General features: G+C 35.6%; 3 protein-coding genes across 4 annotated transcripts in view; 2 read left to right on the top strand and 1 right to left on the bottom strand.

Moving 5' to 3' along the window:
- LOC112047351 (probable 39S ribosomal protein L24, mitochondrial) overlaps positions 1 to 26,314 on the top strand; it is a 503,102-nt gene that overhangs the window by 248,827 nt on the left and 227,961 nt on the right. The gene's annotated exons all lie outside the window — the stretch shown is intronic.
- LOC112055612 (protein madd-4) overlaps positions 1 to 26,314 on the bottom strand; it is a 352,294-nt gene that overhangs the window by 195,472 nt on the left and 130,508 nt on the right. The gene's annotated exons all lie outside the window — the stretch shown is intronic.
- On the top strand, positions 2,697 to 5,556 carry LOC112058529 (uncharacterized). Of its 2 annotated transcripts, XM_024097024.2 has the most exons (6): positions 2,697 to 3,067; positions 3,148 to 3,328; positions 3,436 to 3,618; positions 3,709 to 3,942; positions 4,455 to 4,564; positions 5,336 to 5,556. In XM_024097024.2, the coding sequence occupies exons 1-6, from the start codon at positions 3,021 to 3,023 to the stop codon at positions 5,355 to 5,357; spliced, it is 777 nt and encodes a 258-aa protein (XP_023952792.2). In that variant the 5' UTR covers positions 2,697 to 3,020; the 3' UTR covers positions 5,358 to 5,556. The 2 variants fall into 2 exon arrangements, with proteins under 2 accessions (XP_023952792.2, XP_023952793.2); XM_024097025.2 differs by lacking the exon at positions 3,709 to 3,942 and having other exon boundaries at positions 2,698 to 3,067.

Here is a 26,314-nt window from a genome sequence, read left to right as displayed (position 1 = left end):
ACCTAAGCGATAGGTCACATCACGAAGACGACATATAAAGAAGAATGAAAGTCAGGGGGTAGTGTATAGAGATGTCCGCAAAGATTTTGCGACAGGGCCGGATTAATGAAGTCTAACCACCACCCTACCGACAAAGACATACCGCCAAGCGATTTAGCGTTCCGGTACGATGTTGTGTAGAAACCGAAAGGAGTGTGGAATTTAATCCTCCTCCTAACAAGTTAGCCCGTTTCCATCTTCGATTGCATCATCACTAACCATCAGATGAGATTGTAGTCAAGGGCTAACTTGTAAATAATAAAAAAAATGTCTATGCCGGTGGGGTGTTAAATAGCCACGGCCGAAGTATCCCACCATAAACCTCAATCGGCCCAGTCACTGTGCATACCACTGCGCTACGGTTGACGTCAAATTGGTTACATTGGAGCTTTCAAACACAAGCTCGTTTTCGTGCCTTCACGCAGATTCATAAATCAAACTATCAGCGTATACTGAATCATTAAATATACTGAATAATTAAATATTTAAAAAACGAATAAAGTAATTTTATACAAAAAAATATTCAAACAAACTCAACCCAAATGAAATCAAAAATGGAAATTTAAATCCACTAATAAACAGTCCTTCGTTTAATAAAAAAAGAAATGCTAAATAAAATATTAATGAGTACATAAAGGTGTGGTCGACTGTCAGCGACTGAATCTGTCTGGGTAACAGACACAGTAGTTAGCCGGGGTGTATTTTTTAACCATCTATCGTATATATAATGACTATCTGGGTGATTTTAATGGTTAAATTGATGTCTTCTTTGATGTAGTTGATAATGCTAGTGTATTTTTCAATACAGATCGATACCCAGGTCGGGACAGTTTAGTGTTTTTAATTTTTTTTTTATTTAGGGTTGTAAATTGGATCAGGTATGATCAATAAGCCTACGATATGTACCACGACAAATTTCAAGACAAGAGAAAAACAAATGGTCGACAGAAGGAAAGAGAGTCGCTGTTTACGAATACGCCGCTATAAGTCAAAATTTGTCTGTCAAGATGCCGAAGTGCGCATTTTAAGTCTATGGTGGTAAATGACTAGTACCTACAGGAAAAGATGTCAGGAGATAAAAATTTAACCTTTCCAAGTAAGCCCGCTACAGTTTATGACAGAATCGCCACTTTATTAATCAATTTTGTGAAATCGCCGTTAATTTACCATTGAATTTAAAAATAAATATTGAATGATATAAATATTGACGATACTAGTACATATGTTTGGAACATATCGACCTTATATCATTTCGTTGATATCATTAGTCGACCAGTTACTTTAGTAGTTGATGTTCCCTCCATCAGTCAGGCCCAACCTCCGCCACAGTATTTTCTATACAGTAATGAATTGCACGTCAAAGCCAGCCGTCCGCGCGGCGATTACTCTACTGAAATTAATTTCTAACCGCTTGGCCGTTATTGTTTTTCTTTTGTTATAATAACTGTGCGAACCCCCTTCGATAGTAAACAACTTGTAATTTATGGTTTCGCTTATTAAAATATATTGAGCTTGGCAGTATTAAAACACTTATTTACACTAATATTATAAAGAGGTATAGTTTTGTGGTGTTATATGGGAAATATCCTTGGATCTACTCAACGGATTTTGAAAATTCTTTTACTACTTGAAATCTACGTTATTTGTGAATATCATAGGCTATATTATACCTCTTATTCTTGTGGAAACGGGAATTACGCGGGTTAAACCGCGGGCCATAATAAGGAATGCGTAATTTAAAATTGTACAAGTAGGTCATAATCTTATTTATAGATCGATTGTTTAAAGAGTTCCTGCGATAGCTAATAAGATAAAAGGCCTCCGTGTCGCAGTGGTATGTGCTGTGGATTTACAAGACCAAGGTCCCGGGTTCGATCCCCGGCCGATAAAGTTTTCTTTATTGGTCTGGCTGGTGGAAGGCTTCGGCCGTGGCTAGTTACCACACTACCGTGTAAGATATACTTCGATGCGATGTGAAGAAAGAGGTGTGGATTTTCATCCTCGTCCTAACAAGTTAGCCCGCTTCCATCTTAGATTGCATCATCACTTACCGTCATATTTGAGATTTTATTTGAGATTGAAGTCAAGGGCTAACTTGAAAATAGTAAAAAGAGGTCTATCAGCCCATGCTTTTATTTTAGCTCAGAATAGGTACAAACCATATTATGTTGACACCTAAGTACGCTAGTCAATTGTTCTGGCTTTAGCAAGTGCCAGGTTTCAAGGACCCAGATCCAATAGTATTAAATTTGTTGTTCGATTTGATAGTTTTACATTTTTTTTTTAATTTATTGTACTGGGTCTATCTAGCAATATTTGTTAGTATCTAACAACCCAGTACATTTCTGTAATTCTTCGGGATAAAGTAATTCTATTGGAATTTTATGGCGCCCTAGTATTCAGTCATTCAGGTCGGACATGATGCTCGCATTTTATGAGCACAAATAATGTTAACGACATCCCTTTCTCTCCCGAGCAATAACAATAAGGACTAAGTAGTACAACTTACATTAGTGGTTTGAATATAACCATCAACTATGCTCATACATCCACGCTTTAGTGACTAGATAATGATTATATTCCATCAAATATATTTGGAACTAGACGCCCCTTGGACCCTTTTCTTCTCTTCATAATTATTCGCTTTATCATTAATAGTAAAAGTGGATATTGAGACCAGCAGGGCTAGCACGGGCAAGGGATAATTTATCCACGGGGAGAGGATAAAACGTTTATCCCCCACACTCGTTTTATCCACTCTCCGAGCATGGGCACGCCGGTGGATATATTATCCCCGGTGGATAAACGGAGGGAAAGAATTGTCCACCCGTTTGTAGATAATTAATAAATTGGCATTATACTACAGATTATAAAATCAATAGTCCGAAATAAACGTAAATTTGATAATATTATATTGCAGTCTTTGGTTATTTTGTGCATATTATTTATCTGTTTTCTGTTGACATTTGTTTGTTTGGTGAATGGTGATTGTTTTTTGCGGTAAAAGCCAAAAAATGAGTTTCAAAAAGTAAGATGTTTTATATAAAAACAGAATGTACCTAGTAGATAATCGTTTACCTAAATAATCATATATTTCATTTTATTCAGACAAAGAAGTAACAAAAAACAGATTGAGGTTTTGGTAGAGTTCATGTCTACCCATAATCATCTTGCCACTGGGGAGTTCACAGGCCCTTTAGGAGGTAAAAGGGCCGACTCCCAGTGGCAAACACTAAAAGAGATGTTGAAAGAGTATGGGCCAGATAGGTCAATAAACCAATGGAAACAGGTATGTTACTATTTACTTTGTGTATATCAGCTAACAAATTTTAAATTATTTGTAGCGGCATACTAATCCTAGTACTATTCATAGTAACAATGTTATTTTATTTGCAGACATGGAAGGACATTAAAAACAATTCACGCTCGGAAAATGCAGCCTCGTCTCGAGCGAGGCACACTACTGGGAACTATGTAAATGTCCCAGTAGTATCAGATATAACTAATAAGGTGCTGTCTATTATAGGACAGGAGGCCTCCACAGGCATTGGGCCTGAAGAGACCGAAATAGGCCCATATGTGTGTATTGTTTAATTCCATTTAATGTGGCATGTTTTTGTCTTTTGGCTAAAATGCATGATTAAGCTAATTTTTCTACTTTCATGTCAGGAAATCTTTGAAGTTCCAGTGGAGATGGAAAATATTCCACCTATTCCCTTATCCCCAGTAATGGCATCCTCTCAACCCATTCATTCCTTCCAACCCATTGCATCCTCCGAACCCATTCCATCCTCCCTATCCACTCCATCTTTAAAATTCTCGTCCACCCCCATCCTGAGAAAAAAAGGTTCCTCGACCGAAACATTTTCAAAATTACAAGAGGAGCACAATGCCATTTTAAAAGTAATAGTTTTTCTTATTCTTTTTCCATTTTCCAATACTATTTTCAATAACAATAATTAACACAATTGCATACAATATATTTGAATACTAACTAATGCCTGCCTGCGACTTTGTTTGAGCGGTGTTCATTATTACTTAAATTTGATCATAAAATTAACTTCATAAGTTGAAAGCTGTTTAAATAATCATGGAATTTTGACTATCCCACATTAACACTTTACCAGAATTAAAAGTATCCCTTATGTTGCCAGGTATATAAGCTACCACCATACAAAATTTTATTTAAATTTGACCAGTTGTTATAGAGATTAGCCTTTACAAACAGACAGACTAACAGAGAAACAAAAAAAATTAAAAATCCAATTTAATTCTTTTACACTTCTTACTGACTCAGTTTTTTTTTTATTGTATAGAAATTTGCCCTCTACTAATTTATTATATGTTAGATATACATATTGTTAAAATCCCTGTTCTGGTATAGATAATATTGATCTGACCATATTATTTTCCAGAGTATAGATGAAAGGCTGAAACAAAGAAACGAACTGCTCTCTGAGCAAAATAATTTACTTAGGGAGCAAAATACACATCTGCGTAGCAGAAATAAAATTAAAAGAAACAGGTGAATGACATAGTAGTTGTTTTTTAATTAAATATTGGAAAATTAAGTTTTTACAATAACAACAATCAAATCAAATTTTAAAATTTATTAATACTTAATTTTTAATAGGATGTTACTGAGAAGTACAAGCAAAATATCTGCAATTATACAGTCTTAGTACTACAAAAAGGACTAAGTAAAATATGTATTGATAATACTTTGTCTTTTTTGTCTGGCAACATTTAATAATCTTGTTTCAGCATTTGTAATGGTTCTTTGTTCCCTTGCAACATCTGTACCATATATTGTATGCTCCAACATTGGAATTCTGAAATATAAAAAAATATTCATTTAAAATTCCTTAGCTTCTAAGGAAAAACCTCATAGTAAATATACATTACTGTGGCTACAAGATATAACAATATATAATTTTATAATAAACAATATCCATAAAACACACAGAGATGAATAAATATAACACACCTGTAATGCAGCATAATATTGTACAAGGTTGCACAGGCATATATTAGCTGTGAAGCCTTCTCTGGTTGGTAGTGAAGTACTCGATCAATACCCAGACTTCTAAATGTACCTTTCAGGTACCCGTTGGTCCTCTCAACACAATTTCGCACTTGGCAATGCCAGTTTGTGTATTTTTCGGCAGGACTGTTAGGTGCCGCATCTAAATCCGGAGTCATCAACCACGGTTCCAGTGCATAACCCGAATCACCTGTAAAACATTACTATGAACAATGCTGTACATTATGTGTCAACTCATTTTTTCCTTTTCAGATTTACACATCGATTTTTTTAAGTGCAAATAAGAAAGGAAGAAAGGAGAAGTACCCCCCACTCAACAACTCAACTCTTACTCTTAACTTAACTTACTCAACAAGAAAAAAAAAACTTGTAGCTAAAACACTCTCTCTCTCTGTCTCTGTATATTTCTTATTTTGTTTGTTTTATTACATTTTATTGTTAATGTTTTCAAAATAAATTTGTATAATATATAATCATAGTATTATTAATTTTTATATACAGTAGATTGTTTTGTCTTGTTATCTAACAGTTTTTAGTTAAACTAAGATTCTGTGGAACTGAAATCAGAGAATCATGCTATCCTATACAGAATAAAACATGGAAATGCTACTACTAACATTATACCATAATAAATTTTCAACACAATATATAATAGGTATAGGTACCTAAAAGGTAATAATTTCCTATCCTACTGTTGTGCAAACGAACCAGTTCTTCTTTAATCTTAGAATTGTTAAAGATGAACTGGTCGTGGACTCTTCCAGGATATCGGGCATTTATATTTATAATGCGGCACTCGACATCCACAACCTGCAACAAAAATTCATTAATTAACACATATGTTGCTTCATCATAATCATCAGCCTATTAATGTCTCGCTACAGAGCCAGGCCGACCTCCTTGTAGGAGCGGGGCTATGGAGCGTAGACCCACCACTCTGCTTTAAAGCAGGCTGGCGGGCTTAGGGTGATGTTTAATTCATTAACCATCACAAACAGATGTTGGTGATAGTGACTGGGACCAACGGCTTAATGCACTCTCTGAGACACAGGGATGTAACATCACCAATTTCGGGACTCCGGATATAGAGCCTAAAATTTTCTGAAAATTTCTTAGATTTCTTCAAAGAAATTTCCAAACTTAGAATATTCCACAACCCAACCTAGGATTCAAACATAGGACCTCGACATCGAAGCCAGATAGGCTAACCACTATGTTGCTTACTGGAGTATAAACATTTACTTTATTAACTCCTACAAATATATTATTTTACTGTAGGTGAATCATGTTGGTTCTTACCAGTTGCACATTTATTGTTGACCTGCCTTTTCTATTTTTGTACTGCACTCCAGTTGGAAAAGGTGGAGGAAAAATATCAACATGGGTGCAGTCAATTGCTCCAAGAATGTCTGGAACACCATGTTTCACCAGAAAGGCTTGAGCAACTTTTTGCCTTGTTTGCTCCAATCCAGGGAAAGCTATCCACTTTGGCATCAAACTAGAAATAAAACAAAATAGTAAATGCTTTATACTATTATTTTTTTACACTATTAGACATAAATATGTGGATGCTTACATTCTGATGATAGCACTGATAACCTGAGTCAGATATTTGCTGACTGTTGTTTGGCCAACCGCCAGACCATGGTCTTGGCCTGTACCTCTTTGATAGCTACCGTCAGCTAACAGTCTGATAGACGTGAGAACCTTAAAAACAATTAGTAAGTATTTAAGTTACATTATTCACATTTTTAACCTGTGTATTTACTTAAAAAAGGTAATTACTTTGGTAGGTACTTACTTTTATATACACTGGCATTCCGTCTACAACATTTGCCGGCTTTAGAGCATCGCACAACTCGTTGCAAATGTATAATGCACAGTCCTTACGCATCCGAAACAGTCTTTGAAATTCCGTATCGGGAAGTTCGAACGGATTACAGTGATCTCTTATTTCACGTCGCTGTATTTTTCGCATTTTTTTTTCTTCTTGCGAAGCAATTGTTAGTGCCCAAAACATGCGAGACATAATTGTTTTTTTAAGTAAAGTTTTATCCCCACATCAACTTCACAGGGATAAATTTATCGCGTTTAAATGTCAAAAGTCCCAAAATATATCCCTTTATCCACTCCCTATGCTATAGTCGAGGAAAAGATCTCCACGCCTAATGTCAATCGGGGATTAATTTGTCTTTCCCTTGTGGCCATGCTATGACGGGTGGAAAGACAATTTATATCCTTAGTCAGTGGATATAATGGGTGGATAAAAATTTTATCCCTTGCCCATGCTAGCCCTGCAGGTGCTATAGGGATGTGAGTATCCATAATAATTCACGGACCACATTCTGATTACAGCTTTGAACTCAGAAAAAGTATTTAGATGTCGATTCTGCATGTTACTAGGAGGCTTTTTGTTATTTGAAATAGCACCGGCTTCAAAGCGATTAATAGAAAAGACGGTACGATGCTATTTTTCGCTTTTTAGAGTAATGCATCGGTTATTTTTTTGTTAAAAAGATTTTATTAGTATGACATTATCATAATAATAGCAAGTATATTAAAAAACACAAGAAAGTTAAAAACAAGCATTTTTTTAAATGTATCACTCTGAAACTACTAGATGAACCAAACTGAAACTTAGCACGATTCGATATTATGAAAATGATAGCATATTACGAAAATGGTCATAAGATACTTCATGCAGCGAAAATAAAAATAAAAGGGGATGAAATAGAGTGAACCCCTATTTATTAAGGTTTCATGGAAAGGAAATATTTTATAAAAAAATAAAAAAAAAACAATACACGCATTGTGTAAGTCAGTCACTAAATACACAGTATAGCACAGTGTACGTAGAGGCGTAGTATATTAAGTCCTTTACTGTTATGGACGGGACGGGGACGAAGGACATCGCCAACATTATTGGTGGTCTCGCTACACGCCCGCGTCATGTCCCTACATGATTGTACTGAGGGACAGTTACTACCGCGTATTAGGTGACTATATTAGGCTTTTTTTATGCAATATAGGTTTGCGCTTGACTACAAATAAGCTAGATGGAAAGCATTAATGCGGTCTAAGTTGGAGCGCGCTTGCAAGATGCCTAATCACTCTTGCTTTGAAGGTGTTTAAATACTTGTGTGATTGTAAGTGTGAAACACAAACGCCGGAAGGGCCTTCGACGGCCTCCGCGGTGCAGTGGTATGCGCGGTGGGTTTACAAAACGGAGGTCCTGGGTTCGATCCCTGGCTGGGCAGATTGAGATTTTCTTAATTTGTCCAGGTCTGGCTGGTGGGAGGCTTCGGCCGTGGCTAGTTACCACCCTACCGGCAAAGACTTACCGCCAAGCTATTTAGCGTTCCGGTACGATGCCGTGTAGAAACCGAAAGGGGTGTGGATTTTCATCCTCCTCCTAACAAGTTAGCCCGCTTCCATCTTAGACTGTATCATCACTTACCATCAGGTGAGATTGTAGTCTGTAGAGATTGTAGGGCTAACTTGTAAAGAATAAAAAAAGGGCATTCCAACTTTTTGCTGTACGAATTAGAAATGTGGATGCAAATCGTTTCGTACGAGTTGCCTGGACGCCACAATATATGGATGGACGTCTTGCTGTCTTGTTGCAGTTCCTGAGCAGACTCACCAAAGTATATCCGGTAAAAAATTGACAGACAAGCTACATTGCGACGATGTTGCAAAGTCTGCAAGTTCACCCATATCAACGGTCCATTACCAATTATCCTTCTGGTGCGGCGATCTATCGAGTTTAATGCATCAAGCTGATATTTTGCAGAACCATCCCAAAGGTGACTGCAGTACTCCATACAAGTACTGACCTGATCCTGGTAGAGAGTGAGCAGTTGTTGGGGTGTGAAGTACCGCTTGACCTTATTCAGGATTCCCAGTTTTTTGGCTGCAATTTCAGCTTTAGATTCGATGCATTTCCCGAAATTGAGGTTGGATGAGATGGTGATACCGAAGAGCTATGTCAAGGTGATTATATTAGGCTATATTATTATATTGCAGCAAAAAAACGTCTATATATTTTAAAAAAAACTTACCAGACTTTAAAAATATCCATATTTACACATCTGAATGAGTGTAGCTTACGAACTTTGGCAAGCAATGCCTGTTTTGTTTCGTTTACGTAAGACATAATCTTCAATTCTTTTCTAAGTATGGTGTCCATGAATCCTAATTTTTCTAGTTTAGACATTTTGTTTTAAAACGTGACCAAAAGACAAAGTTACTTCATCATCATCATCATGTCAGCCGATGGACGTCCACTGCAGGACATAGGCCTTTTGTAGGGACTTCCAAACATCACGATACTGAGCCATCATCCAGCGAACACCTGCGACTCGCTTGATGTCGGCAGTCCACCTGGTGGGGGGTCGACCGACACTGCGCTTTGTAGTGCGGGGTCGCCATTCCAGCACCTTGGGACCCCAATGTTCATCGGCTCTTCGAACTATGTGCCCCGCCCATTGCCACTTCAGCTTCGCGACTGGTTGAGCTATGTCGGTGACTTTGGTTCTTCTGCGGATCTCCTCATTTCTGAGTCGATCACGCAGAGATACTCCTAGCATAGCTCGTTCCATCGCTTGCTGTGTGACTCTGAGCCTTCTTATGTAATAAGTATGGTTCCAACACTTGGTCGCAAAGTAATTTATTGTAATATTAAAGGATTAGTAAATTTATATTATAAATGTAAAAGTTTGAATAAGTGTTTTTACTCAATCATGCCAGAACGGCTGAACAAAACTGGATGAAAAGGATGGCACAAGGATAGCTGAGTGTAAATCACTAATGCTTTACTTGTAAATAGTTGATTGAATGAGTTACGTATCTGTGGTCAATCATAGCCCGATTACTGGTCTTTTATAAAAACAGAGGTTTACGTTTTCAGTAAAGAAAACATTTCAGATAAAGCCACATAAAGTGTACCTTTTCGGCCCACTTTACATATTCGATTTACGCTAATCGCAGAGGCTCTCTATTATATCTAATAAGGTTCCGATCCAATAGGGTGTTGTAAACTCCCTTACGAGCTAAGAAACAAGCCTTACACAACGATTATTGGTAAAAATACTCGGGCGTTAGCGTTAGATTGCTTTGGTATGGTTGGTAGAAAAAGTTAATATATCCACGACCATACTCGTATACAAACCTTTACTGTGACTTTGTTTCTGTTTGAGTTATGGTTACCAGTACAACTATTACGGGTAGGAACATTGAGATCAATAGCTCAGGGTGTCAAAGTAGTAGTAGGTAGTATTGTAGCGGTTTCAGTTGCGAAGTGTTGGTTTATTAATAAGGAAAGTATTATAAAGGTCTCTAGCGAAGGGTTTCAATGAATTTAAGTCTCTAGCGACTGAAGCGACTATAATTATCATTGTCTTAAATGTAAAATTTTAATGATTTAGTTCAAGACTTAGTTGCTAACTTCTAATGATTGGTTGTGTGTCTATGATAAGAGCATAGACTAACTTTTAATTTTTGTAAACGTGTGGTGATGTGATTGCAATCACAGTTTTAAAAAAATCTCATCTTCTAAAAAAAATAAGAGATAAATAAATAGATTGTTATTATAATAAGTATGTCACTAATAAAGTATTTACTCAAATTAGAAATTTACAGAGATTTCTGTTTGACAAACAAATACATGAAGAATCTTCGAATAGCAGCAGAAAAAACATTATCAGAGGATTTTCCTCTCCGATTCTATTAGCGCAGTAAAAAAAACTTCTCCAGACTTAAGAGCAAATAAGACGGACCTTTCCTTATTCGCTATAATTGAATTCGACAAACGATAAATTTGACATAAGACCCGTTGTCTCTGGTAATAAGTAGGTCGAAAAAAAATCTCATAAATTGGTATAGCCATTTCATTTTCTGTCTGTACCCTGAGGGCGAGGCAATCAGGGCCGGGATATAAAGGGATGGCGGCATCCTCGTAAACTGTCCTGCGCTTAGATTATTCGAGATTTGTATCGTAAGATGTTTTCTTTTTTGTCATTCATTTATTTATGTAATGTTAACTTGACTTTTGTCGCTGCAGTCTGTGGATACTACGGATATTACTTGGTACTCAGAGACTTGGTCGCTAACTATTCGCCTCAGAGCACTCAGTGTGCGATGGAGCAATACATGACAAGATCCGCACAAAAACCAAAATTACCGATATACGAGTAGGTCAAATCTAAAATGTGAATGTTAAAATGCATATAGTTCGAACAGTCGATGGACAAAAAATGGACAATGGGGTTCTAATGTGCTTTAATGTCGACCCCGCACTGGAAAGCACGTTAAACGCTAATGGGACCTTAGCAAAACATAGGATACTTTTTGACCCTAAAATAAAAATAGGAGTAGAAATATAGGTTGAAAGTTTGTATGGAAAGTCAAGAAAGTTAATGTTTAATTTGTTCATAAATAAAGTTTCTTTCATTGATTTCCACGCGGACGTAGTCGCGGGCGTCCACTAGTTTAAATATATTTTTCAGTAAAGTACCGGTAGGTCTAACACAAGACTAGCAGTGGATCGGGCCGTACTAATTGGCTTTGTGGCAGCCAATGGCCAGTTCGCTGCGGAAGGCGAAGTCGCTTTTCATTAGGACTCCGGTCGACACTAACTAAAGTAACTAACCCGTCGCCGCAGATCCGAGTGCATTTCCTATCTTCAAATTGAAATTGTTCCCTCGAATAAGAATAATTAAATTAAAGCAAATAGGCGAATAGCTTATTTTCAGCATAAGTTTATTTTAATGATTTGGAGTTGTATAATAATTGCCAAAGAGTAATTAAAAAACAATTTAAACATCAAATTAAGTCAGATAAGTCAATTAATATTTTAAATATTGTAAGCATTGGACATTAGGCAGAAAATATTCTTTACTTTGCAGAATTCCTTTCAGAATCATAACATTTTTCTTTATCATATCTTCTTTAGCATGCTTTACATCCCACAATATTTTAACAAATATCAATTTATAAGGTGACATCCATCGATATAGGATAAAGATATCTAATCTAATCTACTTGTATTAATGGTAACCTCAAAGTCATGTCTGACATCTTTCCTAACGATCTGAGTTGTCCTTACCTTATTTTCAGATTTTTTAATTAAATACTTTATTTTACTCTGTAACAATTTTTTTATACTGTAACATTCTCAGATGGTTCACATTATTACTTTCAAGCGGTTCTCGCAGATAAACTAAGCATGACATAGAATGATTCACGTATCAAACGATGGATGTCTACCGCTGGACATTGGCCTCTTGCATGGACTTCCAAACAAAGCGGTCTCGAGCTGCCAGCAGCAGCTGTTCCCTGCAACCCGCTTGATGTCTTCGGTCCACCTTGTAGACGGTTTTTCAAGTGTGATCATGATATTAGTATCTATACATAGCAACCGTGCGAAGCTAGGGTGGGTCGATAGTTAAGAATAAAACAGACTCAGTGGTTCTCCGGGCTCGGAGTGTCGAGCGACGGAGCGGGGACTTAATAAAATCAATGAGTCAATCGAGAGGAAATTTGGAATGAAGAGCCTTCTTATAAAGGACCTTGTTTTTCCACTGGGAATGGCTCAGTTCGAGAGTCATTAATAATTCCATTCTATTAGGATTATAATAATAATACTTTATGTTGGCGAATTCGTCCGTCGAAATATTTGTATTTGTGTTTAGCAAATTTTTGTATATGTGTGTAAAATGTGTAAGTATGTGAATTGATGCATATGAGTAAGGGTAATATGAGAACAGTCCATATATATGCATTCCCCTTTAGGTAATCGATGTTTAAAAAATGAATGATGAATTTCTGTTTAAGAAAATATTATAAATTGGGAGGCTCCGTACCTATACGATTTATATATAGGAAGGTACTTTAGTTAACATTAAGTAAGTACATTAAGTAGGTACATTTAAGTCTGCCTACGTTTTATTTTCAGAAACTTTTGATCTGATTTAAATTTTTATAATTAAAGGTTCGTTATTTCGTTCTTTCCCTCAGAATTCAGTCCATTAGTACAAAGACAGAACCCTATGCTAATCTAATAATAAGGATAAATGCATTTTGGACTACTGTTTTAACAACTAAACTGCGTATATAAATAATAACAAAGTCAAAAGTCAAAGTCAAAATTCATTTATTTCAAATAGGCTTAGTTTACAAGCTCTTTCGAAACGTCAGGTAATAATCAATAAAACTTAAGATAATGGTGATAATAATCTTTCGAAAACTTAAAATTAAAGTTACGAGGAAGGGCCCACAACAAACTCAGCCAAGGTTTATTTATTTTTTTATTTATCACCATTTTACAAACTTATTTAACAAACAATTCTTATTCAACAAAAAGAAAATTTAATTATTTAGCCCCTATTGTTTTCGCACAACGTACAAAAATATAATAGAGTATATTTTTATATGAAGTAGGGATTAAAGAAAATCGATGCGTCAGCTAAGAGAAAATTGCGGAGGTCAATTGTTATACGTAAGACCCTCATTGTTCCACTGCGACCGGCTCGCTTCGAGACTCATTGTTAATTTTGTGATTAGAAATTTAATAAATCCTAATGCGGCAGGAAAATGTGGACTATTATTTTATGATAAAAATAATGGAGGAAATTACCTCTTTAGTCCAATGGTTAATCTATGTGGACTCAGATCACGAGGTCTTGAATTTGAGTCTTGGTGTGAGCTACCAAATATTGAGTTATTTTAAAAAGGAAATTCTCCTTAAAAAAATTTAACCGTTATGTTGGAAATCGGTGTTACTCCCGTACCTCGGGGAGTACTTTAAGACATCGATTCCTGCTGGCCTATTTACTAATTTGGTCTTTATTATCGTGTTAAAAGAAACATCAAACCAACTGAGAAATGTCATCTAATTACTGTGTGATATCTACGAAGCCAGATGACATTTGTTACATAGAATCTCAATTTCGTATATTCAGAATTCAAATCCAAATTCAAAATTAATTTTATTTCAATTAGACTTATTATATAAGCACTTTTGAAACGTCAAGTCATAATTTAATTTATATGTCAACCAACCTGAATGATTAAATTGCTAAGTGAATTAACCTGCTGGTCATAATACCCATAATTCTGACACTGATAATTACAAAGATAAAGACATAAGGGACAAGATATAAGGGTCTACCTTTCGTTTATACCCTACACATTATCACATATCTTACAAAGGAAAAAAAAATGGAATAGTATTTATCCAATAGCTTTTCTTTGCAGTAATAATTAAATAAGTAACTAATTCACATGTATAGATAAACAAAATATAAATAAGAATAAATTATGTTAAATATTTTCTTTATAAGCATAGAGTAAGGCTCATACTCGTAACTACAATCAACGGGGAAGCGCGATAGTAATTTATGCTCTCACTAAGCTCCTTGCACGCGGTACAAGGTATGAGAGATTTGAGGTTGAGTTACCAAACCCCACTACAATGAGAATTACTTGAAAATCCGTTTAATAGTTAAGAAAACGAAACGCTCGTTTGTAAGCTCAATTTCAAAAACTTGAAAAATGTTGTACTTCAAAAAAATGGGAATATGTGAAAATTCTTTGTGAAATTATATATGTATTTTTTAAACCTTAAACGCCAAGTTTAAAATTTTTTAAAAGCATTTAAATTGTTTGAGAATTGATAGCTACCACATTCATGTTCATTTGTTTAAAGGTTTTTAGTTTTATAGTTTAGAATTTTTAAATAATGGGATAAGGTTTATATTAACAGCGGCACTTCATAGATGCCAACTTACGAAAGGTGCCGTAATGAAATAAAAAATCATGTCAAGACCAAAATTCAAGTAGTAACTCCAAAGAGTAAATTAATATAAAGGGTAAGTAACTCCGAGCTCCACTTCAGTATGACAATACCTTGAAATATTGTGATGAACATAATATAGTCTTATTGCAAAGTTTAACGACGAATAATTTTAGTTAATCGTATTTTAATTTTATGAAGAATAATTAATAATACGAAGTAGGTACGAACAATTATTATTTTTATCCACTTAGTTATAATGGGCTTAGCAAAAAATGTTCATAAAATGATCTGCTACCAAAATAGGTAAAACCTCAATGTCTCATCAACTCAAAGAATTCAATCTTAGGTTCAATTTCCATCCGTTGCGTCCAACACAACTATTTCTACAATAAACTTTTCAAAATAAACAGAAATACTGTCAAATAATTTTCATCCTGTGGCTTATGACATAAAAAATTACTGATGATTTATCTTTCATGGTAAAATAAACGTCGCCAAGCATTTCCAAAACAACCCCAAGGAAACGGTTCAAAACGTGGTAACACCAGGTTTGATATAAAAGAAGAAAATGGCAAATCATTGATTTTAAGAGGCAAGTATTTTTTGCAACAACTCTCAAGGGGTTATGTATTCGTTCGCGTGTAGAGACTGTCGAGTCAATGTATTAGTAATAAGCAGCATAAATCAAATCCGTTTGAATTCAGACAGCCGGCGAATATAGCCAGATATCATTTGCTTTGAAACTCGTTTTTATTTTTCGCGTAAAAGCAAAAAGATATATATGAGAAATCGTCAAAGAAAAGAAGAACTCGTAGATACTACATAGGAGAAGATAATAATTTACATGATTTTTTCAGACCTAAAAAATTTAATGCAATTAGAATACTCATTGACTGGGTCCGCTAGTTTTGTTATAATTATTATTCTACTCGAGAGTAAAACAATTTTTAAATTATAAAATATAAAATAATCTATAAGTCAAATCAGATCTTCTAAGAGAGAGTTTATGAGGTTGTAGAAGTAATCTTTGGATCTACTGAAACAATTTTGAAAATTCTTTTACCAATCGAAAGCCACGTTATGCTATGTAAGTGATATAGAGTATATTTTATTATCTTTTTAGCACGAAAGCAGGAATTCTATTCTAGCGGATAGTAATAAATATAAATTCAGTAGTTTAGTCGTCTTTATCCTTTTCTCTAGTCTCTTCAAACTTAATCCTCGGCCATTTTAATATAATTTATTGTGTGTTTACCGTCGGCCGGTAAAAATACAAACTGCGGCGATATCCGAGATTAGTTGTTAGCGTTTATAGCGATAATCACCGGCGAAGAGCACATTTCTCATCATTAAAAGCCTATTACATCGCCGACGACTTGTTACAGGGACTAATAGCCTTGGTACAATAACTGAAAAGTATAAAAATATTATACAGGGTGTTTGGTAATATTTCCTATAACTTCAAGGTTTTGACGAGTCCATTTATTGGAGCCGAAATTGTTATCTATAATATTTTTTTAACTTAAACATATTTTTTTTATGTTTTCATACAAAGTAATTCAAATAATTCCGACTATCCATGTAAAACATGCCTTTATCTATCCATGCATTTTAAAATACCTCAAACTTGGCTACGACATAATTATAAGGATGCGTATGTGGGACACATTTTAGTATCTATTTACAAAAATATATTATTTACCCTGAAAATACTAATTTTTTAATTAATTTTCGGTAAAGAATATAACCCCAGAGTTATGGGAATTACTCCCGAGCACCCTGTATAGATAGATAAATCAGTTCGTGTTTCGTTCGGTTAGACGGTTATAGCGTGTAGAGAATTTGAATTTTTCAAAATGGCTTATTTACGTGGTGCCTAAGTATTTTTGAAGTGCTAACTACTTATGGGATTGTAAACCGCTTCGTAACGTAACGCGTTACAACGCCACTCTGTTTGGGTTCCCTTTCTTCTCTCGCGAGCATGTTTAAGTTATCACTTCTGTTGAGCGTCCCGAGGCGCACACGTTTCTTTTTTATATCTGTGCTGATCGATTGAATTATTGAATGATGATGAATTTAATGATATGCTGATTAGGACGAAATTGTGTTCTTTTTTTTGCAATGGCAAGATATTTTTTTATTTTACTTGTCAAGCTATAAAACAACAATAATTATTATAAAAATATTGTGTTTTCAATTTTTCAACCAACCACTAAACAATTGTGTATGAGCTACCTGACTGAAAACCTAATAAAAAAATATTTATGTATCTATTTATTGATTACTTAACAAATGTGTGATATGTCCACAGTTAGTCCGTGTGACGAAAAATTTTAAGCCTATCAAGCACCCAGAATCTGGCAGTCTATTTACCGACCCTCAACCCTTGACAAAAACAAGGGGAAGTGTGAAAAATTATCACAAAATGGTAAATACCGGCGACGGAAACCGACCTGTGTGATTGCCTTAATAAATATTATACAGCCCATCCTTCTCGCACAATAGCTATCACGATAGGTGTAAAAGAGACGAACATAAAATGGCGCCCTAAAACCAGGTAGAATTATAACGCGATCTCATAATAAAAATCCTTGTTTGTCGTAAAAAATAAATATGGCGTCGGGTAAAGAAGACGGCCGGTGATTTTTCAGTCGCGACGAATACCTTGATTTATTGAGTCGATTTCTTTTATTCGTATTGAGTTTCTTGGTTTTTGACTTACACGATATTGCTTGCCTTGGCTAAATCTGAAGGCAATAAATTATCACAAATTATCAAGTCAAAGTCAAAGGTCAAAATTCATTTATTTCAAATAGGCTTAGTTTACAAACTTTTTCGAAACGTCAGGTAATAATATTAAACTTAAGATAACGGTGATAATAATCATTCGAAAACTTAAATTAAAGTTACGAGAGTTCAGCCTAAACCAAACCAAACCTGAGCCAAACCTGAGCCAAACTCAGCCAGGTTTATTCTTTTTTAGTTTAACAATAGGTATATAAGTAGCCTGTCTTGTAATACATTTCATTTCCAAGCAATTTTGTCGTTTAACACTATAATAAGACTTTTCTATAAGCTTACGTTCAATAAAAACTTTGAACTTATTGAGAGACATGCCAGTGGTTTCATGTGGCAGTTTATTATAAAAACGTATGCAATTGCCCTTAAAAAAATGACTAATTTTAACTTTAAACTTTAATTTTAACTAATTTTAATTGTATCGATTATAATATCAACTAACCTACTAACAATCTATAAAACTTGTAAACCTTAATAATAATTTTCAAAAAAATGTCTGTAATTGTAAGGAAATAATTTTATCTATTTTTATTTTTATTTATTTTTATTTATTTATTTAATTTTTTAATTGTATCGATTTATCTAAGCTAATAATAATTAACGGATCAAGCTGATACCCTACTTGATGGTACCAAAGTAGAAAACCTTAGTAGCCTATAAACAACGCAACAATTCGCACGGCATGCAGGGAACATGTCCTGTCATGCCTGTTTTTCTGTTTTTCAAAGCTCAGTTAGATAACTTGAAATTACAGACAGATAATTCAGTTTTATTCATATGTATTGATTAGAAAATAGTCACATATTAGTCCCTCTATTTTTCCAATCAATACAAATTTTATTAAAAAAAAACTTAAAGTAAAAAATTTTTAATTAATCGATGTTTGGATGCGCGCAAAAATCGAGTTTAAACATTCCTTTACTGCATGACTTACAAACATATAAAAAGGCGAAGTTAGTAAAAGCGTGTTAAAAATTACAAGAGCTCTAAAACGACGCTTGATTCCAACAACCTTGTGAAAGAAATAAAGTAAAGGACCTTTCTACCTTCACGTTCGTGCTAATTTAACTCTCAAGCTAAGTGAAATCCTAACGCCCTCCATTTCGCACGCCCTTTGACAAATTCACCCAACAATCGGACAAAGGTGTGACAAATAATGCGAACAAGTTTTAAGGAACAGCGGAATTTACTAAACGACCCTTACTTTAGTCCTTTAGTAATGGTCCTTCAATTTGATACTCTATCGTTCACACTGTTAATACTTGTTTTCTATAGTTATTCGCGGCGGTATATTATAGCGGCCTCCGTGGCGCAGTGGTATGCGCAGTGAACTTACAAAACGGAGAGTTCCGATTAAGGTTTTCTCAATGCCGCTATTCCATCATATTGATACTCCGATTGTCCATCGGCTCTTCAAATTATGTGTCCCGCAAAACAGAAACACATTTTCAAATTATTTGGAGTGATATAGTTGCTAGTGACATCCAAACCTTTTTACCAGAAAACTGTTGCTTAGTAACCACTCACAGAAATGTGATAATTTTTACTCTCATTTATTTATTAACCTTTTTTTAACAACTAATATTACAAAACACTGTTAGAAATATTAAAAAATGTCAACCCTCCCGCTGCGGGACATTTGAGTGCCCATTTGCCCAAGCAACCGACGGTCGGGACTCCAGAGTGAGTAACTGCCTTCTGTATCCCAATAAGTAATTTATAATTATTTCGATATTTACCTGACGCTCAAGTTTCGCCCATGCTACTCCGTACTATTTAAACTCAACTCATCTTCCGTAAATAGAAAATCTATAATAGCAGTCCAACTTTAGAATGAATATACTCCTAACTGGATTGCAATAAATGGGCACAGTCATAAAATAGTAATAAAATAGAAACAAAATGCGTAAATGTGTTTTTTAATTCCTACACCTCGGCCCACCGACAAAGGTAGTCTAGGAGTTTATGTAATTTATAAGGCCACTTAAAAGTATAGTAGAAGCTGTGATAAAATCGCTATTCTAAAGATTTACAAGTAAGTAGATAAACAAAGTCTTAACAAATCTATTCTAAATACGCCCACCGTTTGACCAATGTTACGATTTTAACTACTGATAATATTTCACTTTGTAGTCCATGTTCGAAGCTAAGCGATAATACGCTATAGAGTAAGAGCATATGTTGTCGGTTCTAGCTTGCATAGCCGCACTGATTCATTACGTTGCTGCGGAGAATAGAAAAAAGATATTGCTTTTAAACTATATAATATATATTTAATGTTATATTGTTTTATGTTAATTTTTCCACATGGTTTCAGCTCCAACTTTGGCAACCTGTACACAGGATTTCATATTGATTAAGTAGTAGCGATATTAATGATAATTTCGTTCAAATAACATTAATCATATCATGAGAGCCGTGGAAGCCCAGTGGATATGAACTCAGCCTCCGATTTAGGTAGGTTTGAATCCAGTCCGAGACATGCATCTCCAAGGTTTCAGTTAGGTAAATGAATTTTAAGAAATTAAATATCACTTGTCTCAAACGGTGAAGGAAAAACATCGCCAGGAAACCTGCATATCTGAAAGTTTTCTTAAATCTCTATATTGTGTGTGAAGTCTGCCAATCCGAAATGGGCCAACTATTTGGCCTAACCCCACTCATTCTGAGAGGAGACCCACGCTCAGAAGTGAGCCGAATATGGGTCGATAATGATGATGAACATTAATAATTATAGTCAAAATGTCTAATAGTCCAACTACGTGTGTCCGTGTTCCGATATAATTTACTCGTATTAAAAGTTATTATATTTTGTAGGATTGTAGGATTGTAGGATTTAAACCACTTAACAGATTTCTTCAAAAATTAAAAAAACGAAGTAAATTAAACTGAATACAGATTGATTTATGCCGTACTGTATAAACAAATACTTAATAAATTTATTGAACAAGCTCGTATTAATTAACACTGGATGAGTTCGGAACTAATTAGGTGTGTTCCGATAATTCACGCCATTTAAGCCAATATTATTTTGATTACCTACAATTGTACACCGGGTACCTACTGGGAGATACTGCGCTACGGCGTCACCAGGATAGTCATACAGAAGCTCTGTCAAAGTACTAAGCCTTACTTAGTAGTCTTAGAGCTCAAAGAAGAGGTGTTAAGAACATTCACTACGAAAGTTTCCAGATTAGCAGCTTTATTATTATATTCTTATTCTTCTTAATCTTATTTATTAAATTCTTAGTGACAATAATACTTTAAGGCATTCATCTGAAACCTGCTTACATCTTCACACTAATTTGTGAATGATAATAATTAATATGGTAAACGGCTTACTCAAAACAGCTAATGATGACTTTTCCGTCAATTTTTACTACACCGGTAGAAGAGTCACTAATAAACAAAAATATCGTTTTCAAAGAGCTTGTAACTACGTTTCTTTATTTCTAAACTATTTCAAAGGCTTTCTTTTAAAGGCTTATTCAAATAAATTAATTTCATAGAGACGGTCAGTTATTTAAATCTATGCTACTTGTTATAAACTCTAAGTTATTTAACTCTTCAGCTTTATAATATAAAGCTGAAGAGTTTGTTTGTCCTATTTGAAAAATTCTTTCAGTGTTAGATAGCCCATTTATCGAGGGAGGCTATAAACTATATATTATCTCCGTATTCCTACGGGAACGGGAACCATACGGGTCAGCTAGTTACATAATATAGAGCTTCGCTTCGCTTCGCTTCGCTTCGCTTCGCTTCGCTTCGCTTCGCTGTGTGTGGTCGACAAGCCTTGTAGCGTGCTAAGATATTATCAGCTCCGCCTACGCCTATCCGCCGCTCGCTCGTAAACTAATCACTTCACACGGTAGATATACGACGAGCTTTTGTTACCCTACCAACCCGAAACCTATAGGACTATGAGTTTTAGAGCACAGCTAAAATCACTAAAAAGAGTTTTTGTGCAAAATAGATTGACTTCATTACAATCATAACGGATAGAAAGCAAGTGCGATTAGATCATACTTACCTAATGCTTTTTTTTTAATATTGCTTGTTTTGCTTAAATTATTATAGGTAACAGAAAACATCGTTATCAACCTATATTAGGCTCACTGCTGAGCTCGAGTCTCTTCTCAGAATGAGAGGGGTTCGGCCAATAGTCCACTACACATGCAGAAAATTATCTGGAATGCAGGTTTTCTCACGATGATTTCCTTCACCGTTTGAGACACGTGATTTTATTAAAATGCATACAACTGAAAAGTTGGAAAGTTGCATTCGAACCTACACCCTCCGGAGTCAGAGGCTGAGTTCATATTCACTGGGATATCACGGCTTACCTGTGATATGTGATGTGTGTGCCTGTAGTAGGTCATAATAATGAAGGTTCTCACCACGTAAGGGCGCGGTTACTCAGTATAGTGCGAAGAACACATATATCAGTGTTCACATAGCAGCACATCTTAGTGTTGGGAGAGCTATTAGCTGCTATTATGAGCTCCTATCGCCATTACCGGAACGAGCGCACTAGTGAGGTGTGCCGGGAATCGCGGTAATAACATTCAATCCGGTAAAAGCGATGAAATTGAAGCGGTCTGCGGTACAAGTTACAAGCGGATAGCGGTTTTCATTTTATTTTTAGATGATTTCAATTTACTTGTGGATGGTAATTTATACAGCCACTGATAATAAATATGGGTGATACAGTTTTGTGAGGCAATATAACTTAAAAATAGTTACACCACTTACCTCGGTGAGAAGTATAAAACATTGAGGGCGGATGCCATTCCAAAGTCCCATACATGTATTTACGTAAAATATTTAGTCATTTTTATGACACACCCACACGCACTTTTAACACGCAGATTAGTAGTAGTACTTTCAATCACTTTGATAATTTGAACTGAAATTTTACGGTGATAAAATATAGACTAATTCTTAAAACTTTAAATTAAACTGGTTGTCTGCATGAACAAGTAGGTATTTATTTTATGCTATAAACTGTTATTCTGGCGCTGAAATTGAAGAATTTGAGTTCTAGCCCCAAATTGTTGTCCTGAAGGAGTTCTGTTACAAAGAAGATATTACTATGCAATAACATAGCCTTTATTGTATTACCGACACATAGCATTATAGTATGTTTTCTACTTTTTTCCTTGTTTTTATTTTGTGCAATAACTTAGAAATAAAGTAAAGTTATTTTTCTATTTACGTACTCGTATTATGGAAACCATTCTTGTCCCTAAACTCTGCACTTTGTAAACTCTAAAGAAAATATTTAGAATGCGTATCGTTTCTTATATCATGTACCACACGCTGTCGGAACAATTCTCTAAATTTTTACAACCCGGCGTGCCGTGGCGCCGGTGAGTATGACCGCGCGAGTCATTTCGCTTTGCAGTAATCATGGCCCCTTTCACCCCGTTTGTTTCGGACTAGATTTTGTTGGGGTCGCCAGAGTAATCTCTGCGAGATACTTACTTTCATTTTCAAGATACCAAAGGAGATTGTCATGTTGCTGGGTTTGTTGTATTTAGTTGAAATTAAAAAGCTAAGCGATTTTGCGTTCCGGTACGATGTCGTTTAGAAATCGAAAGGGATTCCATTCTGCTTCTATCTTAGATTGCATCATTACTTACTATAAGGTGAGATTTAAGTCAAGAGCTAATTTGTAAAAATAAAAAAAAAACTTGAGCTATATTTAGCACATGAGCAAACCAAAAAATGTATTTTTTATAAATATAAAACAAAATTGACGACTTCTCTGACTTTTAAACTATTCGGAAAGAAAATAAAGCCTTCTTTACTTTTTTTATTATGAAAAAATATATATATTTCACTTCTTTTTGTTCATATGAAATAAAATTTTCCTTTAAGATAAACAAATGTCTTAAGCCACAAAGTGACGCAATGACTTGATATTTTATTCATATTCCACCCCTTCTCGCCTTACAGCCTACAGACAAGGCTGGCAACCCGGCACCACCCTTTCTTTTTAATGGCAATCGCTACCCGATCGGCGCTAACGTTCCGCCCTTTACGTTAAGTAGGTCAAAAGTATACATGCCGACACGTAAAAAGTGCGCAGTAAAGAACAATTAATAAGCCTTTACATAATAATTTTGATTGTAAATAGGTACATAAGAAATGGCATAAATAATGATTTTTTTAATATAGTTAACAAAGCCAACCGATAGAAGGATCGTGATGCGCGATCGAATCGTGATCAAATCAGATATGAGGAGATCCGCAGAAGAAGCAAAAATCAGTGGACCATACCTCAGTCAGTCTCGAAGCTAAAGGGATACATAGTTTGAAAATCCGATGGACGTTGGGATCCCAAGGTGTTGGAATGCGATCCCGCACCGAAAAGCAGAGTGTTGGTCGACCCTCCCACTAGGTGGACCGAGGACATCAAGCGGTTGCAGGGAGCCGCTGGATGCTGGTAAATCGAAACCGTCTTGTTTAAAAGTACAAGCAGTACAAGCAAGAGGCCTACGTCCATCAGCTGTTAATGATGATGATGATGATGATGATGTGATGATGATGATGATGATGATGATGTGGCAGTTGGAAATGCAAAGCCACCAGAATTGAAACCTCATAGTCAACTACGGTAGGTACACACCTATTTTTAAATGTCGATGGTGTGGACGTCACAGGCCTCGCCATAGACCACCAGGTGCGATGTCAATAGGCGTGGATGGCGGTTTTTAAATACCACAACCAAGTTTGCGACGAAGTTTACAGATATATTAAAAACGATACATCCATAGTGTTTTAACAGCAGCATTTTTATGCATTTTAACATCCTTATGGGGAGGAGATGTGGAGCTTAGATCCACCACGCTTTCCAAGGGAAACAGGGTTGTGGAACCACCACCACCAGCTTCCCCACTTCGAACTAAGGATTTTTACTGAAAATTTCTTGTAAAAAGTAAAGCTCAATATTTCATAACCCAACCTATTCTCAAACCTTGGCCCTCGTGATTTGAAGCCACATAGATTAATATTATATTATAATAATATATTATATTATATTATAAATAGTGTATGGACTTACGATATGATAAAGGCTCCGAACTTGGGACCTTCTGCTAATAATATCGTACACTGCGGCACTAGAGCGGTATTGACCTTTATGCTTATTCAGTTTTATAGTTCCAGCAATATATAAATATAGAAAAAATATTACGATCGGTTCGAACTCGGCACGCGAACTTTTATGGGGTCATGGGTTCAAACCCATAAGTTAGTATATGGTGTCATGAAACGTTTTATTATACTAGATAACGTTCCTGTCTTCACTTGACTTAGGCGATGTTTCATATGTTACATCTATAATAATATTATAAGGCTGAAGAGCTTGTTTGTTTGTTTGTTTGATTGAATGCGTTAATCTCAGGAACTACTGGTCCGATTTAAAAAATTATTTTAGTGTTAGTTAGCCCATTTATCAAGGAAGGCTATAGAGGATATGTTATCCCCGTATTCCTACGGGAACGAGAACCAAGGCGGGTTGGCTGATTTCACACACATAGAGAATTAAGAAAATTTTCAGGTTTGCAGGTTTCCTCAAAATGTTTTTGCTTCGTGGTTTGAGACACGAGATATTTAATTTCTTAAAATGCAAATAAATGAAAAGTTGGCGGTGCATGTTCCGGACTGGATTCGGACCAACGCCCTCCGAATCGAAAGCAGAGTAAATATCCACTGGGCTATCACGTCTGTATCGTATCGTAGGCACATAAATATACCTAATCATCAGCTCAGAGTTTAATGGCCCACAACAGGGATTTTTATTGTATCTATTGTTTATGGCAAAGGTTTTTGGTGGTTAAACCCACGACGCTGCATGTATGGCAAGCTTTGGGTTCTAAAGTTTGTCTCTGTTACGATCACCGTCAGATATTGACTGAAATTGACCGCTTGGCATGTTCCCTGAGGGACGGAGTGCATAGCATCAAATTAATCGGGGTTACTTTGAGAATTTCCTGAATAAAAAGGCACGTCGAATATGTATTTTGTCGGACCTGGGTGATGTTGTCGCATGGGTTCGTCGGCTTTTCGCAGTTGATAGCAAAATAAATGCCTGCTTCTATCCAATATTGGCACGTCGAAGACAAGGAATCGAACCCACGACCTCATGATAATTGCTACATAGGCTAACCTGCTATAATATAGCAGGTATAAATGATTAATAGTTTCATAGCACTAGCGGATACAGGGGGGGGGGGCTAGGGGGCTCAAGCCCCCCCCAAAAGGTCTAAGTCCTCCCGTGAAAATCTTGAAATAAAATTATGATAGGTACTGTTTTCAAATGTTAATTTTCTATAATACATTATTTGATAACGTGACAAATCTAAACTTCGTTCGGTAGTTTGTACTGCTATAGACTCTCGTGGCATCCTGCCGTCCGTGAGACAAATTACCTGTTTTCGATATAGAATATAAATAGAATGACGTCACGCAGCTAAACATGCATTTTTATCCACATTAAACGTGGTCACGAAATATTTTCTCATTAAAAAAACCTAAACTCTTAAATAGGCTCTGCGCGATGGCTCAGTGTTCTTTCGGCTTTGAGCCTGTTAGCCTTTATAAAAATACGCGAGCCTTTTCAAAAACTTAGT

This window comes from Bicyclus anynana, chromosome 2 (assembly GCF_947172395.1).
Source record: "Bicyclus anynana chromosome 2, ilBicAnyn1.1, whole genome shotgun sequence".
Classification (NCBI taxonomy): Eukaryota; Metazoa; Arthropoda; class Insecta; order Lepidoptera; family Nymphalidae; genus Bicyclus; species Bicyclus anynana.
This window is presented reverse-complemented; position numbering and strand designations above follow the sequence as displayed.

Excerpts from the sequence above, each read along its gene's own strand:
- LOC112058529 (XM_024097024.2), top strand. The coding sequence starts at position 3,021 with ATGGTGATTGTTTTTTGCGGTAAAAGCCAAAAAATGAGTTTCAAAAA. Across the intron at positions 3,068-3,147 it reads CAAAAAATGAGTTTCAAAAA|ACAAAGAAGTAACAAAAAAC; the intron begins GTAAGATGTTTT and ends CATTTTATTCAG. Across the intron at positions 3,943-4,454 it reads AGCACAATGCCATTTTAAAA|AGTATAGATGAAAGGCTGAA; the intron begins GTAATAGTTTTT and ends ATTATTTTCCAG.